The 18,237-nt window shown below is 47.5% G+C and overlaps 1 protein-coding gene across 1 annotated transcript in view; it reads left to right on the forward strand.

The window, feature by feature from the left end:
• Window positions 1-18,237, forward strand: part of LOC124005979 (ephrin type-B receptor 5-like) — an 88,149-nt gene that overhangs the window by 65,654 nt on the left and 4,258 nt on the right. The window contains exons 6-11 of the mRNA XM_046315627.1: window positions 7,626-7,781; window positions 10,505-10,776; window positions 11,004-11,085; window positions 17,431-17,555; window positions 17,650-17,812; window positions 17,915-18,029. Coding sequence (XP_046171583.1) covers window positions 7,626-7,781; window positions 10,505-10,776; window positions 11,004-11,085; window positions 17,431-17,555; window positions 17,650-17,812; window positions 17,915-18,029 — 913 coding nt within the window. The remainder of the gene's footprint in view (window positions 1-7,625; window positions 7,782-10,504; window positions 10,777-11,003; window positions 11,086-17,430; window positions 17,556-17,649; window positions 17,813-17,914; window positions 18,030-18,237) is intronic.

Genomic DNA, 18,237 nt, shown 5'->3' on the forward strand with positions numbered 1-18,237 from the left:
TCTCTCTCTCTCTCTCTCTCTCTCTCTCTCTCTCTCTCTCTCTCTCTCTCTCTCTCTCTCTCTCTCTCTCTCTCTCTCCTGGTCAGTGTTAATGCATTGCAGTGTCCACTGCTGTTTGTTAATGTGTGATTATTATTGACTCATTCTCCTCCCCCATCCTCTATAACTTCAGTACCTACCTCTCTCTCCCTCCCTGTTCCTTTCCTCACCCTCCCTCTCCCTTCCTTCCTCCTTCCCTCAGTATAGTGAGTGGTAATGTAAAGACATGCTGGCCTCCTCCTTCCCTCAGTATAGTGAGTGGTAATGTAAAGACATGCTGGTCTCCTCCTTCCCTCAGTATATTAGGTGGTAATGTAAAGACATGCTGGTCTCCTCCTTCCCTCAGTATATTAGGTGGTAATGTAAAGACATGCTGGTCTCCTCCTTCCCTCAGTATATTAGGTGGTAATGTAAAGACATGCTGGCCTCCTCCTTCCCTCAGTATAGTGAGTGGTAATGTAAAGACATTCGGGCCTCCTCCTTCCCTCAGTATAGAGAGTGGTAATGTAAAGACATGCTGGTCTCCTCCTTCCCTCAGTATAGTGAGTGGTAATGTAAAGACATTCGGGCCTCCTCCTTCCCTCAGTATAGAGAGTGGTAATGTAAAGACATGCTGGTCTCCTCCTTCCCTCAGTATAGAGAGTGGTAATGTAAAGACATGCTGGTCTCCTCCTTCCCTCAGTATAGAGAGTGGTAATGTAAAGACATGTGGGCCTCCTCCTTCCCTCAGTATATTAGGTGGTAATGTAAAGACATGTGGGCCTCCTCCTTCCCTCAGTATAGTGAGTGGTAATGTAAAGACATGCTGGTCTCCTCCTTCCCTCAGTATAGTGAGTGGTAATGTAAAGACATGCGGGCCTCCTCCTTCCCTCAGTATAGTGAGTGGTAATGTAAAGACATGCTGGCCTCCTCCTTCCCTCAGTATAGTGAGTGGTAATGTAAAGACATGCGGGCCTCCTCCTTCCCTCAGTATAGTGAGTGGTAATGTAAAGACATGCTGGTCTCCTCCTTCCCTCAGTATAGTGAGTGGTAATGTAAAGACATGCTGGTCTCCTCCTTCCCTCAGTATATTAGGTGGTAATGTAAAGACATGCTGGTCTCCTCCTTCCCTCAGTATATTAGGTGGTAATGTAAAGACATTCGGGTCTCCTCCTTCCCTCAGTATAGTGAGTGGTAATGTAAAGACATGCTGGCCTCCTCCTTCCCTCAGTATAGTGAGTGGTAATGTAAAGACATGCTGGTCTCCTCCTTCCCTCAGTATATTAGGTGGTAATGTAAAGACATGCTGGTCTCCTCCTTCCCTCAGTATATTAGGTGGTAATGTAAAGACATGCTGGTCTCCTCCTTCCCTCAGTATATTAGGTGGTAATGTAAAGACATTCGGGTCTCCTCCTTCCCTCAGTATAGTGAGTGGTAATGTAAAGACATGCTGGCCTCCTCCTTCCCTCAGTATAGTGAGTGGTAATGTAAAGACATGCTGGTCTCCTCCTTCCCTCAGTATATTAGGTGGTAATGTAAAGACATGCTGGTCTCCTCCTTCCCTCAGTATATTAGGTGGTAATGTAAAGACATTCGGGTCTCCTCCTTCCCTCAGTATAGTGAGTGGTAATGTAAAGACATGCTGGCCTCCTCCTTCCCTCAGTATAGTGAGTGGTAATGTAAAGACATACAGGCCTCCAGTTCATAATGGACATAAGCTGTATTAACCGTCCATTGTGTTGTGTTGTGGGGCAGAGGGCAGGAGAGGGAGCAGTAATAGAAAAAAGCTGTGTGATTGGCTGAGAGGGGTGAAGGGGAGGGCAAATAGAAAGTGTGGGTTATTGTTGGCAATAGAAACAGCCGGGGAAGTTTTGTAGTGAAGTCGTGTTCCGTGTCACAGCCCTATAGAACACATCTGGTAATGTGTGCCAGAGACATGAAAGATGGATGGAACAATTCCCTTTTCTCTCCACTCCTCTACCAGTACTTCTTCTCTCTCTTTCTAACCCCTTTCCTCCTCTCTTTCCTCTTTCCTCCTTTCTCCTCCTCTCTGCTCCTCTCTCCTTCTCTCTGCTCCTCTCTCGTCGTCTCTCCTTCTCTCTGCTCCTCTCTCGTCCTCTCTCCTCCTCCCTGCTCATCTTTTCTCCTCCCTGCTCCTCTCTCCTCCTCTCTCCCCTTCTCTGCTCCTCTCTCCTCCTCTCTCATCCTCTCTCCTCCTCCTTACTCCTCTTTTCTCCTCCCTGCTCCTTTCTCCTCCTCTCTCCTCTTCTCTGCTCCTCTCTCCCCCTCTCTCCTCCTCCTTGCTCCTCTTTCCTCCTCTCTCCTCTCTTGTCCTCTCTCCTCCTCCCTGCTCCTCTTTCCTCCTCTCTCCTCCTATCTCCTCCCCTCTGCTCCTCTCTCATCCTCTCTCATCCTCTCTCCTCCTCTCTCCTCCTCCCTGCTCCTCTTTCCTCCTCTCTCCTCTCTTGTCCTCTCTCCTCCTCCCTGCTCCTCTTTCCTCCTCTCTCCTCCTATCTCCTCCTCTCTGCTCCTCTCTCATCCTCTCTCCTCCTCTCTCCTCTTCTCTGCTCCTCTCTCCTCCTCTCTCGTCCTCTCTCCTCCTCCCCGCTCCTCTGTTCTCCTCCCTGCTCCTCTCTCCTCCTCTCTCCTCTTCTCTGCTCCTCTCTCCCCCTCTCTCCTCCTCCCTGATTCTCTTTCCTCCTCTCTCCTCTCTTGTCCTCTCTCCTCCTCCCTGCTCCTCTTTCCTCCTCTCTCCTCCTATCTCCTCCTCTCTGCTCCTCTCTCGTCCTCTCTCGTCCTCTTTCCTCCTCTCTCCTACTCTCTCCTCCTCTCTCCTACTCTCACGTCCTCTCTCGTCCTCTTTCCTTCTCTCTCCTCCTCTCTCCTCCTCTCTCCTACTCTCTCCTCCTCTCTCCTACTCTCTCGTCCTCTCTCCTCCTCTTTCCTCCTCTCTCCTCTCTCATCCTCTCTCGTCCTCTCTCCTACTCTCTCCTACTCTCTCCTCTCTCCTAATCTCGTCCTCTCTCGTCCTCTTTCCTCCTCTCTCCTACTCTCTCCTCCTCTCTCCTACTCTCTCGTCCTCTTTCCTCTTCTCTCCTCCTCTCTCCTCCTCTCTCCTACTCTCTCCTCCTCTCTCATACTCTCTCGTCCTCTCTCCTCCTCTCTCCTCCTCTCTCCTCCTCTCTCCTACTCTCTCCTCCTCTCTCCTACTCTCTCATCCTCTCACCTCCTCTTTCCCCCTTTTCCTACTCTCTCCTCCGCCCTCTGTCTGTCCCTTTTCTTATTTCCTATTTTCCACTAGCAAGTTCTCTCTCTCTCTCTTTCTCCATCTCTCTCCCTCTCTCTCTCTCTCTCTCTCTCTCTCTCTCTCCTTCTCCCTCTCTCTCCCTCTCTCTCTCTATCTTCCCACCCGTCTCCGACTTCACGCCTGTGTCTGAGAGTAGATCTGTGCTCTTCCAGACAAGTGAGAACACAGGAAGCCTTTTATCTGTTTAAACATCTCCCCTGTCTCTCCACATCTCCTCTATTCCCTCTCTCTCTTTTACTGTCTCCCTGTACACATGCATTCTCTCAAACACACCCACAGACGCACACTCACACACACCTCTTGTCAACCTTTGGAGGTGGTACATGCTGGTGAAAAGGTTATCTAAATAAGGTCACAGGACGTGAGAGGTGTTCACCGCAGCAGAGCCCTCAGACCACCATGTCCAATGACCGTCACACACGCACACAATGGCAGATACACACACACACACACGCACACAATGGCAGATACACACACACACGCACACAATGGCAGATATATACACACACACACACACAATGGCAGATATACACACACACACACACACACACACACACACACACACACACACACACACACACACACACACACACACACACACACACACACACACACACACACACACACACACACACACACACAATGGCAGATATACACACACACACACAAACACACACACACGCACACACACAATGGCAGATACACACACACACACAATGGCAGATATACACACACACACAATGGCAGATACACACACACACACACACACACGCACACAATGGCAGATACACACACACACACACACACACACACACACACACACACACACACACACACACACACACACACACACACACACACACACACACACACACACACACACACACACACACACACACACACAATGACAGATAAACACCCCTTTTTCTTTCTCTCTCTTTATCTCGCTCTGTGTCTGTCTCATAAACCCCCGTAGTTATCACCTAACATAATGAACAGACCATGCTAAAAGTGTTCGGGGGAATAGTTTCAAGAATGAAAAAACAACGTTTTTTATACGATCTCATATGAATCATAACACAATGTCTCTCACGCTCTCGCTCTCTATCTCTCTCTCTCTCTCTCTCTCTCTCTCTCTCTCTCACGCTCTCTGCAACAGCAGACACTTATTAGACAGAGACATGCACTCTTCAAGTCTGGAACAGCATTCATAGACACACTTACTGTAGGTGTTCTGTTACTCTCTGACTCGTACAGACTCTGTCTCTACACACAGACTGAATCAGAACCGTAGAGACACTCAGGGCCTGACTCTGCTTGAGAAGACGTGTCGTTCACTGTGCAGTGTGCACACTCCTAGGCAGAATCAGACACTGTCCTAGGCGATCTCAAACACTCAGGGCCCAGCTCTACACTTAAACACGGCCTTACAGTAAGTGCATTCTAGAAAACAAGGCAGAATCTCTCAGTTCAGAGAGAGCTACAGTATAGGCACAATCTCTCACTGCATTACTGTCACGACTTCCGCCGGAGTCGGTCCCTCTCCTTGTTCCAGCTGCGTTCGGCGGTCGACGTCACCGGCATTCTAGCCATCGCCGATCCACTTTTAATTTTCCATTTGTTTTGTCTTTGTTTTCTCGACACCTGGTTTCAATCCCCCCATGACATGTTCATTATTTAACCCTCTGGTTTCCCCCATGTTTGTGTTTGGTTTATTGTTTACTGACGGCTGGTATTTTGTTGCCGGGTTTTGTTGTTACGCCCTTTTAGTTTCGTGGTACCGGTATTGTTCCCGCACCATAGTATTGTGTTTATACTGGTGTTGTCTTGTATTAAATACCTTGTCCACGCATCTCAGCTCTCCTGCGCCTGACTCCTTTCACCAGTTACCCACAGCCTTGACAATTATAGTAAGTTCAGAGAGAGCTACAGTATAGGCAGAATAGCTCACTGCATTACAGTACGTTCAGAGAGAGCTGCAGTATAGACAGAATAGCTCACTGCATTACAGTACGTTCAGAGAGAGCTACAGTATAGGCAGAATAGCTCACTGCATTACAGTACGTTCAGAGAGAGCTGCAGTATAGGCAGAATAGCTCACTGCATTACAGTACGTTCAGAGAGAGCTACAGTATAGGCAGAATAGCTCACTGCATTACAGTACGTTCAGAGAGAGCTGCAGTATAGGCAGAATAGCTCACTGCATTACAGTACGTTCAGAGAGAGCTACAGTATAGGCAGAATAGCTCACTGCATTACAGTACGTTCAGAGAGAGCTACAGTATAGGCAGAATAGCTCACTGCATTACAGTACGTTCAGAGAGAGCTACAGGATAGGTGTAAGGTTCTGGATTTATTTTCTTAGTCAACCTTGTGTTCTGTTTCATTGTGTTCTTGAACGTAGCCCTGTTTCTTTGTGTTCTTGAACGTAGCTCTGTCTTTCATTTTTGTTCATTGATTTCACCTGTGTTAGTTACTCACCTGGTCTCATCAGCTCCTTATTTAGTTCAGTTCATTCTGTTTGTGCCTTTGTGAGGTATTGTTTGTTTTGACCCGACTAAGCTTTTTCCTAGCTTGTTTGTGAGGACTAGCCAGTCCTAGTTTTGATTCACCTGCCTTTTTGCCTACCTGTATATGACCATTGCCTGCCCGTGACCACGATTCCTGCCTTCTGTGAAGGCAAAATAAACACCTGCCGCGCTCTGCGCGTGAATCTATACCTTTTCCTCCTGAGAATTCATTACAATAGGCAGAATCTCTCACTGCATGACAGTAAGTTCAGAGAGAGTTACATTATAGGCAGTAAGTACATTCTACATTCAGGACTACATTAACGGCATATTAACACACGTTCACACTTTACTGTAATCTCAAGTGCACTGGGCTACATACATGCTATTACTCTTTAAGTGTGTGTGTGTGTCTATGTCTGCACTTGTGTTTGGTGTCTATGCGTGTGTGTGTCTATGTCTGCACTTGTGTTTGGTGTCTATGCGTGTGTGTGTCTATGTCTGCACTTGTGTTTGGTGTCTATGCGTGTGTGTGTCTATGTCTGCACTTGTGTTTGGTGTCTATGCGTGTGTGTGTCTATGTCTGCACTTGTGTTTGGTGTCTATGCGTGTGTGTGTCTATGTCTGCACTTGTGTTTGGTGTCTATGCGTGTGTGTGTCTATGTCTGCACTTGTGTTTGGTGTCTGTGTGTGTGTGTGTCTATGTCTGCACTTGTGTTTGGTGTCTGTGTGTGTGTGTGTCTATGTCTGCACTTGTGTTTGGTGTCTATGCGTGTGTGTGTCTATGTCTGCACTTGTGTTTGGTGTCTGTGTGTGTGTGTGTCTATGTCTGCACTTGTGTTTGGTGTCTATGCGTGTGTGTGTCTATGTCTGCACTTGTGTTTGGTGTCTATGCGTGTGTGTGTCTATGTCTGCACTTGTGTTTGGTGTCTGTGTGTGTGTGTGTGTGTGAAATGACAGAACAACCCATGCTATTGCAGCAGCAAATGAGGATCCCTAATGAATACAAATACAATTACAAATGGTTACAGCACCTCTCCATCACTGCTGAGGCTATGTGATGAAAACATTGGATTCCTATTTCTTAGTCTGCTATGCTTGGTTCCCTCAGAGAATGGTCAGGGTAGTTCATTTCAGGAGAAGCCCATTCCTATCTGTTTGGTTTGGTTAGCTGGCTTGGTTTTGCTTCGGAAGGCAACCATATTATAAACAAGTAATTTAATGATTTTATCTGTCTATTATACAATATTAAGGGCAGACAGTGGAATGTTGAGGTCACAAGTCACTGGTATATTCATTAAACAACACTCACATTGATATGACTGAAACTAGGCCACAAAATGACAATTGTGATTTATTAAGTCTAGGGGTTTTGAAGCAGTCGTTTAGTCAGCTGAATCTTATTCAGAGTGCCGGCAACTAATAATGTTATATTTGGAATAGACAAGTAGAGTATGATCTGTACAGCATAAATACATTACATTACATTTAAATTAATTGATTTTTGTTCACTAACATATGTTGTGCCTTACTTTCTAAGCCCCATTTGTCTCCCCAGTCCCCATCCCTCTTTCTCTGTCTTTCTGTGACATCACTCATTCTCTCTATCTGTCCCTGAGACATGATCATGTGTCAACTGGAGTTGATGAGTGCTGTTTTAATGTGTTGATCCTGGCACTAGTACTGACCCAAATCTCTCTCTCTCTCTCTCTCTCTCTCTCTCTCTCTCTCTCTCTCTCTCTCTCTCTCTCTCTCTCTCTCTCTCACCCTGTCTCTCTCTCTCTCTGCAGAATGTCCAGTGGGGTACTTTAAGTCGGTGTTGGGTTCGGTTCCGTGTTCAGTGTGTCCGTCTAACAGCAGAACCAGTCAGGAGGGATCGCGTGTGTGTGAGTGTCGCAGTGGCTTCTACAGAGCACCAGCCGACGTCAACTCTTCCGCCTGCACAAGTGAGCTGTGTGTGTGTGTGTGTGTGTGTGTGTGTGTGTGTGTGTGTGTGTGTGTGTGTGTGTGTGTGTGTGTGTGTGTGTGTGTGTGTGTGTGTGTGTGTGTGTGTGTGTGTGTGTGTGTGTGTGTGTGTGTGTGTGTGTGTGTGTGTGTGTGTGTGTGTGTGTGCGACACAGATTAGCTACATGCACTGGCAGCATTACGTAACAAATAGATCTGTTTGATTGAAAAGCTTTCACCTTTGTTGAGATGTAACATATATATTTAGTCATTTAGCCGATGCTTTTACCCAGAGATAAGTATCTACTTCAGCACATATAATATACACAGTGCTTTCAGAAAGTATTCACACCCCCTGACTTATATTCCACATTTTGTTGTGTTACAGCCTGAATTCAAAATGGATTCAATAGATTTTTCTCTCACCCATCTATACACAGTACTCCATAACGACAGTGAATTTTTGTAAATACAGAAATATGTTATTTACATAAGTATTCAAACCCCTGACTCAATCCATGTTGGAATAACATTTGGCAGCGATTACAGCTGTGAGTCTTTGCACAATATTTGAGGCTTATAATATTTGCACATTATTCTTTTTAAAATTCTTCAAGATCTGTCAAGTCTGTTGTTCATCATTGCTGGACAGACATTTTCAAGTCTTGCCTTAGATTTTCAAGACGATTTAAGTCAAAACTGTAACTACACCACTCAGGAACATTCACTGTGTTCTTGGTAAGCAACTCCAGTGTTAGGAACACCTTCCTAATATTGAGTTGCACCCCCCTTTTGCCCTTAGAGCAGCCTCAATTAGTCGTGCGGGTCATGCTCTCTACAAGGTGTTGAAAGTCTTCCACTGGGATGCTGGCCCATGTTGACTCCAATGCTTCCCACAGTTGTCATGTTGGCTGGATGTTCTTGGGTGGTGGACCATTCTTGACCACACACAGGAAACTGTTAAGTGTGGAAAAACGCAGCAGCGTTGCAGTTCTTGAAACACTAAAACCGGTGCGCTCGGCACCTACTACCATACCCCGTTCAAAGACACTTAAATATTTTGTCTTGCCCATTCACTCTCTGAATGGACTCTCACAATCTATGCATCAATTATCTCAAGGCTTAAAAATCCTTCTTTACACTGATTGAAGTGGATTTAACAAGTGACATCTGTGATGTGTTGTGTTTGCCCCAAAGATAACACTTTGTATTCAGGACATAAAGTACTTTTTTTGCAGTATTACTTTAGTGCCTTGTTGCAAACAGGATGCATGTTTTGGAATATGTGTTTTCTGTACAGGCTTCTGTCTTTTCACTCTGTCAATTAGATTAGTATTGTGGAGTAACTACAATGTTGTTGATCCATCCTCAGTTTCTTTTCCTGTCATTAAACTGTTGTAAAGTCACCATTGGCCTCATGGTAAAAAAAATCCCTGAGTGGTTTCCTTCTTCTCTGGAAACTGAGTTATGAAGGATGCCTGTATCTTTGTAGTGACTGGGTGTATTGAGACACCACCCAAAGTGTAATGAATAACTTCACCAGGCTCAATGTAATAATAATAATAATAATAATATATGCCATTTAGCAGACGCTTTTATCCAAAGCGACTTACAGTCATGTGTGCATACATTTTACGTATGGGTGGTCCCGGGGATCGAACCCACTACCTTGGCGTTACAAGCGCCATGCTCTACCAACTGAGCTATAGAAGGACCACTGTGATATTCAATGTCTGCTTTTTACCCATCTACCAAAAGCTGCATATCTTTACGAGGCATTGGAAAATCTCCCTGGTCTTTGTGGTTGAAATGCACTGCTTGACTGAGGGACCTTACAGATAATTGTATGTAAGCTGTACAGTGATGAGGTATGTCATTTTAGAAATCATGATAAACACTATTATTGCTCACAGAGTCCATGCAACTTATGTGACTTGTTAAGCAGCATTTTACTCCTAAAGTTTATTTAGGATTAGCATATAGGCCAGTGACTAAATTGTATCCATTTTAAATTCAGGTTGAAACACAAGAACATGTTGAAAAGGTCAAGGGGTGAACTTTCCGAAGGCACTCATCCCTCTAATTTGCCCTTTTCTTTCCTTCCTTCCATCTTTCTCCCTCCCTTACTCTCTCTCCTTCCTTCCCTTCTAATCCATCTCTCTCTCCTTCCTTCCCTTCTAATCCATCTCTCTCTCCTTCCTTCCCTTCTAATCCATCTCTCTCTCCTTCCTTCCCTTCTAATCCATCTCTCTCTCCTTCCTTCCCTTCTAATCCATCTCTCTCTCCTTCCTTCCCTTCTAATCCATCTCTCTCTCCTTCCTTCCCTTCTAATCCATCTCTCTCTCCTTCCTTCCCTTCTAATCCATCTCTCTCTCCTTCCTTCCCTTCTAATCCATCTCTCTCTCCTTCCTTCCCTTCTAATCCATCTCTCTCTCCTTCCTTCCCTTCTAATCCATCTCTCTCTTCCTCTCTTCCTACATGACATTTAAGGATTATTATTAGATTATTGTTCACTAACATATATTGTGCCTTACTTTCTAAGCCCCATTTGTCTCCTCTCTTTCTGTCTCTCTCTGACATCACTCATTCTCTCTATCTGTCCCTGAGACATGATCATGTGTCAACTGGAGTTGATGAGTGCTGTTTTAATGTGTTGATTCTGGCACTAGTACTGACCCAAAGAGGTTCAAAATGTTTAATCTCTATATCTCTCTCCCCCCTCCAGGCTCTCCCTCTGCTCCGACCTCTGTCTCCTGGGAGTATGAGAGTGGTGATGGTGGGGTGTCTCTGCGCTGGCGCCCTCCACTGGATATGGGTGGTCGTAGCGAGGTGTGGTATGGGGTGGTGTGTAGGATCTGTCCCTCGGCCACCTTCACCGCCCCGGGGGCGTGCTCCTGGTGTGGAGAGGCGGTCACCTTCGCCCCATCCCAGACGGGCATCAAGCAGACCAAGGTCACCCTCAACAACCTGCTCACTAGAGTCACCTACCTTATACAGGTATGACTACAACTCCCATGAGTACTAGAGTTAACTATCTCATACAGGTAGAACTACAACTTCCCTGATCGTCTACCCCCTAAAGACACTACATTTCCCATCACCTACCTCATACAGGTATAAAACTTGTGCAATAGAGTCACCTACCTCATACAGATACTGGATTAAATATACACCCACTTAGTTAACCTAACCTTGTCTTATGTTTTCCTGCTGTTGATTGACAGGTGCAAGCGGTCAATGATGTCTCAGCTCTGAGTCCTTTCCCACCTCAATTCACCAGCATCAATTTCACTACTAGCCAATCAGGTGAGAGCATGAGTCAGGCTTAAAGGGCCCTTCTGCCACTTTTCATCTCCAGCACCAAACCAGTGTCTACATACATGAAAACAGCATTTCTATGATCTGTGGTTAAAATGATTCTCTGTTACATTACACTGTAGAATTAAAAGTCATTTTCAAATCCTGCAAGAAGTTTCTAATCTTGCTCCCCACGTCACCGTGAATCTCATAGTGTTTGAAAATCACTTTTTATTTTATTTTTTTAACTTTTTAGCTTCATATTTTTTTCAACAAAATGTAGAAATGCGCCGTTTTCACAAACTCAGGACACTGTCTTTCAAAGATAATTTGTAAAAATACTAATAACTTCACAGATCTTCATTGTAAAGGGTTTACACACTGTTTCCCATGCTTGTTCAATGAACCATAAACAATTAATGAAACATGCACCTGTGGAACGGTCGTTAAGACACTAACAGCTTACAGACGGTAGGCAATTAAGGTCACAGTTATGAAAACTTAAAGAGGCCTTTCTACTGACTCTGAAAAACACCAAAAGAAAGATACCCAGGGTCTCTGCTCATCTGCGTGAACGTGCCTTAGGCATGCTGCAAGGAGGAATGAGGACTGCAGATGTGGCCAGGGAAATAAATTGCAATGTCCGTACTGTGAGACGCCTAAGACAGCACTACAGGGAGACAGGATGGACAGTGGCAGACCACGTGTAACAACACCTGGACAGGATCGGTACATCCGAACATCACACCTGCGGGACAGGTACAGGATGGCATCAACAATTGCACGAATTACACCAGGAACACACAATCCCTCCATCAGTGCTCAGACTGTCCACAATAGGCTGAGAGAGGCTGGACTGAGGGCTTGTAGGCCTGTTGTAAAGCAGGTCCTCACCAGACATCACTGGCAACAACGTCGCCTATGGGCACAAACCCACCGTCGCTGGACCAGACAGGACTGACAAAAGTGCTCTTCATTGACGAGTCGCGGTTTTGTCTCACCAGTGGTGATGGTCGGATTTGGGTTTATCGTCGAAGGAATTAGCGTTACACCGAGCTCTGTACTCTGGAGCGGGATCGATTTGGAGGTGGAGGATCCGTCATGGTCTGGGGCAGTGTGTCACAGCATCATTGGACTGAACTTGTTGTCATTGCAGGTAATCTCAACGCTGTGCGTTACAGGGAAGACATCCTCCCCCCTCATGTGGTACCCTTCCTGCAGGCTCATCCTGACATGACCCTCCAGCATGACAATGCCACCAGCCATACTGCTCGTTCTGTGCGTGATTTCCTGCAAGACAGGAATGTCTGTGTTCTGCCATGGCCAGCGAAGAGCCCGGATCTCAATTCCATTGACCATGTCTGGGACCTGTTGGATCGGAGGGTGAGGGCTAGGGCTAGGGCTGTCCCCCCCCCCACCCCCAGAAATGTCCTGGAAGTTTCAGGTGCCTTGGTGGAAGAGTGGGGTAACATCTCACAGCAAGAACTGTCAAGTCTGGTGCAGACTGTGTGTGTGTGTGTGTGTGTGTGTGTGTGTGTGTGTGTGTGTGTGTGTGTGTGTGTGTGTGTGTGTGTGTGTGTGTGTGTGTGTGTGTGTGTGTGTGTGTGTGTGTGTGTGTGTGTGTGTGTGTGCGTGCGTGTCTGCGTGTCTATCTCTCTCTCTTTTCTGCTCTCCATCTTTTCCGGTCCTGCTCTCTGAACTCAATATCACATTATGCTCAGAAGACTAGAGAGGGACGGAGAGAGGGAGAGAGTTTACAGGACGGAGAGAGGGAGAGAGTTTACAGGACGGAGAGAGGGAGAGAGTTTACAGGACGGAGAGAGGGAGAGAGTTTACAGGACGGAGAGAGGGAGAGAGTTTACAGGACGGAGAGAGGGAGAGAGTTTACAGGACGGAGAGAGGGAGAGAGTTTACAGGACGGAGAGAGGGAGAGAGTTTACAAGACGGAGAGAGGGAGAGAGTTTACAGGACGGAGAGAGGGAGAGAGTTTACAGGACGGAGAGAGGGAGAGAGTTTACAGGACGGTGAGAGGGAGAGAGTTTACAGGACGGAGAGAGGGAGAGCGTTTACAGGACGGAGAGAGGGAGAGAGTTTATAGGACGGAGAGAGGGAGAGAGTTTACAGACAGACAGTTTAGACAGACAATTTATAGACAGACAGAGAGAAACCTGTGACTTTTAATTAGCTATTTTCCTCCCTTTGAAAATAAAAAATGTCTTATAGCCAATTGTTTTTCATTCCCCATACGGGCAGAGATCTGCTAATAAAGGTATTATTATTACCCTCTATTTGTGTTGCCTTCTGTGAGTTAGAGAAAGCATTTGGGGTTGTGAAATGACATTAATTCTAATAGATATGACCATTGTAACCACAGAGTCACACTGAGCCTGTTCCCAGCCGTGGTGGCACAGCTAAGTCTGGCAGGCAAGTCCATACCACAGATAGAACAATGAGACAGATATTTCAATGTATAAATGGGAAGCATCTGGTTGGCGTTTGCAACTCTACCAAATATGGTGATCTGAGTAAGGTCAGTGGCTGAGAATCTGCTCATTTTCTCATCGATTAAACATTTGATCTCCATACAGTTTTCCGTTTCCAAAACAATAATATGTAACAGTGGAGTGCGTTTTGTAGACTCAACCCTTTGCCAACGTTTCTAAAAAATTGCGTTGATTAAGAGTGCAAGGGCTAATTTAGATATTACAGACAGGCACTTCAGAGTAGGCGTTCCCTAACGTAAATATGCAAATAAATGCTAGAACGCTTCAATAGGATTTCTGCCTACAATGACCAATTTGCTCCATTGGAAACGACAGGCTTGGTCTGTCTTGGGTTAGTTATACAAGTCTTTGGCCAGCTAGCCCCCGAATAGCAGCACTGCAGAAACTATTACACTCAACGGAACGACTTGATTAGTGTAGTGTCAACAACGCACCCACTGCCAGCTAGCCTACTTCAGCAGTACTGTATCATTTTAATCATTTTAGTCAATAAGATTCTTGCTACTTAAGCTTAACTTTCTGAACATTCGAGACGTGTAGTCAACTTGTCATTCCAATCTCCTTTGCATTAGCGTAGCCTGTCAACTATGTGTCTGTCTATCCCTGTTCTCTCCTCTCTGCACAGACCATACAAACGCTCCACACCGCGTGGCCGCGGCCACCCTAATCTGGTGGTCCCAGCGCGCACGACCCACGTGGAGTTCCAGGTCTCCGGTAGCCTCTGGAACTGCCGATCTGCGGTCAACAAGGCAGAGTTCATCTCAGCCTATGCCTCCCTCCAGTCCCTCGACTTCTTGGCACTGACGGAAACATGGATCACCACAGACAACACTGCTACTCCTACTGCTCTCTCTTCGTCCGCCCACGTGATCTCGCACACCCCGAGAGCTTCTGGTCAGCGGGGTGGTGGCACCGGGATCCTCATCTCTCCCAAGTGGTCATTCTCTCTTTCTCCCCTTACCCATCTGTCTATCGCCTCCTTTGAATTCCATGCTGTCACAGTTACCAGCCCTTTCAAGCTTAACATCCTTATCATTTATCGCCCTCCAGGTTCCCTCGGAGAGTTCATCAATGAGCTTGATGCCTTGATAAGCTCCTTTCCTGAGGACAGCTCACCTCTCACAGTTCTGGGCGACTTTAACCTCCCCACGTCTACCTTTGACTCATTCCTCTCTGCCTCCTTCTTTCCACTCCTCTCTTCTTTTGACCTCACCCTCTCACCTTCCCCCCCTACTCACAAGGCAGGCAATACGCTCGACCTCATCTTTACTAGATGCTGTTCTTCCACTAACCTCATTGCAACTCCCCTCCAAGTCTCCGACCACTACCTTGTATCCTTTTCCCTCTCGCTCTCATCCAACACCTCCCACACTGCCCCTACTCGGATGGTATCGCGCCGTCCCAACCTTCGCTCTCTCTCCCCCGCTACTCTCTCCTCTTCCATCCTATCATCTCTTCCCTCTGCTCAAACCTTCTCCAACCTATCTCCTGATTCTGCCTCCTCAACCCTCCTCTCCTCCCTCTCTGCATCCTTTGACTCTCTATGTCCCCTATCCTCCAGGCCGGCTCGGTCCTCCCCTCCCGCTCCGTGGCTCGATGACTCATTGCGAGCTCACAGAACAGGGCTCCGGGCAGCCGAGCGGAAATGGAGGAAAACTCGCCTCCCTGCGGACCTGGCATCCTTTCACTCCCTCCTCTCTACATTTTCCTCCTCTGTCTCTGCTGCTAAAGCCACTTTCTACCACGCTAAATTCCAAGCATCTGCCTCTAACCCTAGGAAGCTCTTTGCCACCTTCTCCTCCCTCCTGAATCCTCCCCCCCCTCCTCCCTCTCTGCAGATGACTTCGTCAACCATTTTGAAAAGAAGGTCGACGACATCCGATCCTCGTTTGCTAAGTCAAACGACACCGCTGGTTCTGCTCACACTGCCCTACCCTGTGCTCTGACCTCTTTCTCCCTCTCTCTCCAGATGAAATCTCGCGTCTTGTGACGGCCGGCCGCCCAACAACCTGCCCGCTTGACCCTATCCCCTCCTCTCTTCTCCAGACCATTTCCGGAGACCTTCTCCCTTACCTCACCTCGCTCATCAACTCATCCCTGACCGCTGGCTACGTCCCTTCCGTCTTCAAGAGAGCGAGAGTTGCACCCCTTCTGAAAAAACCTACACTCGATCCCTCCGATGTCAACAATTACAGACCAGTATCCCTTCTTTCTTTTCTCTCCAAAACTCTTGAACGTGCCGTCCTTGGCCAGCTCTCCCGCTATCTCTCTCTGAATGACCTTCTTGATCCAAATCAGTCAGGTTTCAAGACTAGTCATTCAACTGAGACTGCTCTCCTCTGTATCACGGAGGCGCTCCGCACTGCTAAAGCTAACTCTCTCTCCTCTGCTCTCATCCTTCTAGATCTATCGGCTGCCTTCGATACTGTGAACCATCAGATCCTCCTCTCCACCCTCTCTGAGTTGGGCATCTCCGGCGCGGCCCACGCTTGGATTGCGTCCTACCTGACAGGTCGCTCCTACCAGGTGGCGTGGCGAGAATCTGTCTCCTCACCACGCGCTCTCACCACTGGTGTCCCCAGGGCTCTGTTCTTGGCCCTCTCCTATTCTCGCTATACACCAAGTCACTTGGCTCTGTCATAACCTCACATGGTCTCTCCTATCATTGCTATGCAGACGACACACAATTAATCTTCTCCTTTCCCCCTTCTGATGACCAGGTGGCGAATCGCATCTCTGCATGTCTGGCAGACATATCAGTGTGGATGACGGATCACCACCTCAAGCTGAACCTCGGCAAGACGGAGCTGCTCTTCCTCCCGGGAAGGACTGCCCGTTCCATGATCTCGCCATCACAGTTGACAACTCCATTGTGTCCTCCTCCCAGAGCGCCAAGAACCTTGGCGTGATCCTGGACAACACCCTGTCGTTCTCAACCAACATCAAGGCGGTGGCCCGTTCCTGTAGGTTCATGCTCTACAACATCCGCAGAGTACGACCCTGCCTCACACAGGAAGCGGCGCAGGTCCTAATCCAGGCACTTGTCATCTCCCGTCTGGATTACTGCAACTCGCTGTTGGCTGGGCTCCCTGCCTGTGCCATTAAACCCCTTCAACTCATCCAGAACGCCGCAGCCCGTCTGGTGTTCAACCTTCCCAAGTTCTCTCACGTCACCCCGCTCCTCCGTTCTCTCCACTGGCTTCCAGTTGAAGCTCGCATCCGCTACAAGACCATGGTGCTTGCCTACGGAGCTGTGAGGGGAACGGCACCTCAGTACCTCCAGGCTCTGATCAGGCCCTACACCCAAACAAGGGCACTGCGTTCATCCACCTCTGGCCTGCTCGCCTCCCTACCACTGAGGAAGTACAGCTCCCGCTCAGCCCAGTCAAAACTGTTCGCTGCTCTGGCCCCCCAATGGTGGAACAAACTCCCTCACGACGCCAGGACAGCGGAGTCAATCACCACCTTCCGGAGACACCTGAAACCCCACCTCTTTAAGGAATACCTAGGATAGGATAAGTAATCCCTCTCACCCCCCCCCCCTTTAAGATTTAGATGCACTATTGTAAAGTGACTGTTCCACTGTATGTCATAAGGTGAATGCACCAATTTGTAAGTCGCTCTGGATAAGAGCGTCTGCTAAATGACTTAAATGTAAATGATGTAAATGCCATACAGCACTCTACAGAGCTGGCTCATTCACTAGTCTGTGTCATGCTGCCCCCATCTGGTCAGTACAGACATTACATGATCTGGCAAGACCAGCTTATGTTTTCCTCCTGTTTGTCTTTCTTCCTCCCTCTTCTTTACAAAACTTATATATCTCTCTCACCATCTCTCTCTCTCCCAGTACCCTCTCTGGTCCCTAGCCTGCACCAGTTGAGTCGAGCCCCAGACTCCATCACCCTGTCCTGGCCACAGCCTGACAGACCCAATGGAGACATACTGGAGTACCAGCTCAGATACTATGACAAGGTACAGGCTACACACACATGTATGTAGACACAAGTACATACACAAGTACATACACCCAGAGACTGAGCCACCCCCCCCCCCCTCTCTCTCCCAGGGTTCAGATGAGGACAGTGCAGTGAGTGTGTTCAGTGAGACCAACACAGTGACCGTCAACTCTCTTGCTCCTGGCTCCATCTATGCCTTCCAGATCAGGGCCCGCAACGAGAGGGGCTATGGCCCCTACAGTCATACTGTCTACTTCACTACATTGGCCCTGGGTAACTCACACACACGGATGCACGCACCACACACACACTCACATACACACAGTCAAACACACCCTCTAAATCACTCTCTGCTTTTCACTTTTTCTTTCTCAGAGGAGAGTTCTAAGCAGATCCAGAATCGGCTCCCTCTATTGGTTGGTTCTGTGATGGGCGGGGCAGCCTTCCTCCTGGTCGTTGTGGCGATAGTCGTCGTTTTTGTGTTCCGCAGGTGAGTGTGTCCTTAACTCCTATCCACACATACATGATCATGCACATTGACACAGGTAGCCAAAAACTCTCACACACACACACACACACACACACACACACACACACACACACACACACACACACACACACACACACACACACACACACACACACACACACACACACACACACACACACACACACACACACACACACACACACAGTGC

Source organism: Oncorhynchus gorbuscha, linkage group LG19 (assembly GCF_021184085.1).
Source record: "Oncorhynchus gorbuscha isolate QuinsamMale2020 ecotype Even-year linkage group LG19, OgorEven_v1.0, whole genome shotgun sequence".
Taxonomy (NCBI): domain Eukaryota; kingdom Metazoa; phylum Chordata; class Actinopteri; order Salmoniformes; family Salmonidae; genus Oncorhynchus; species Oncorhynchus gorbuscha.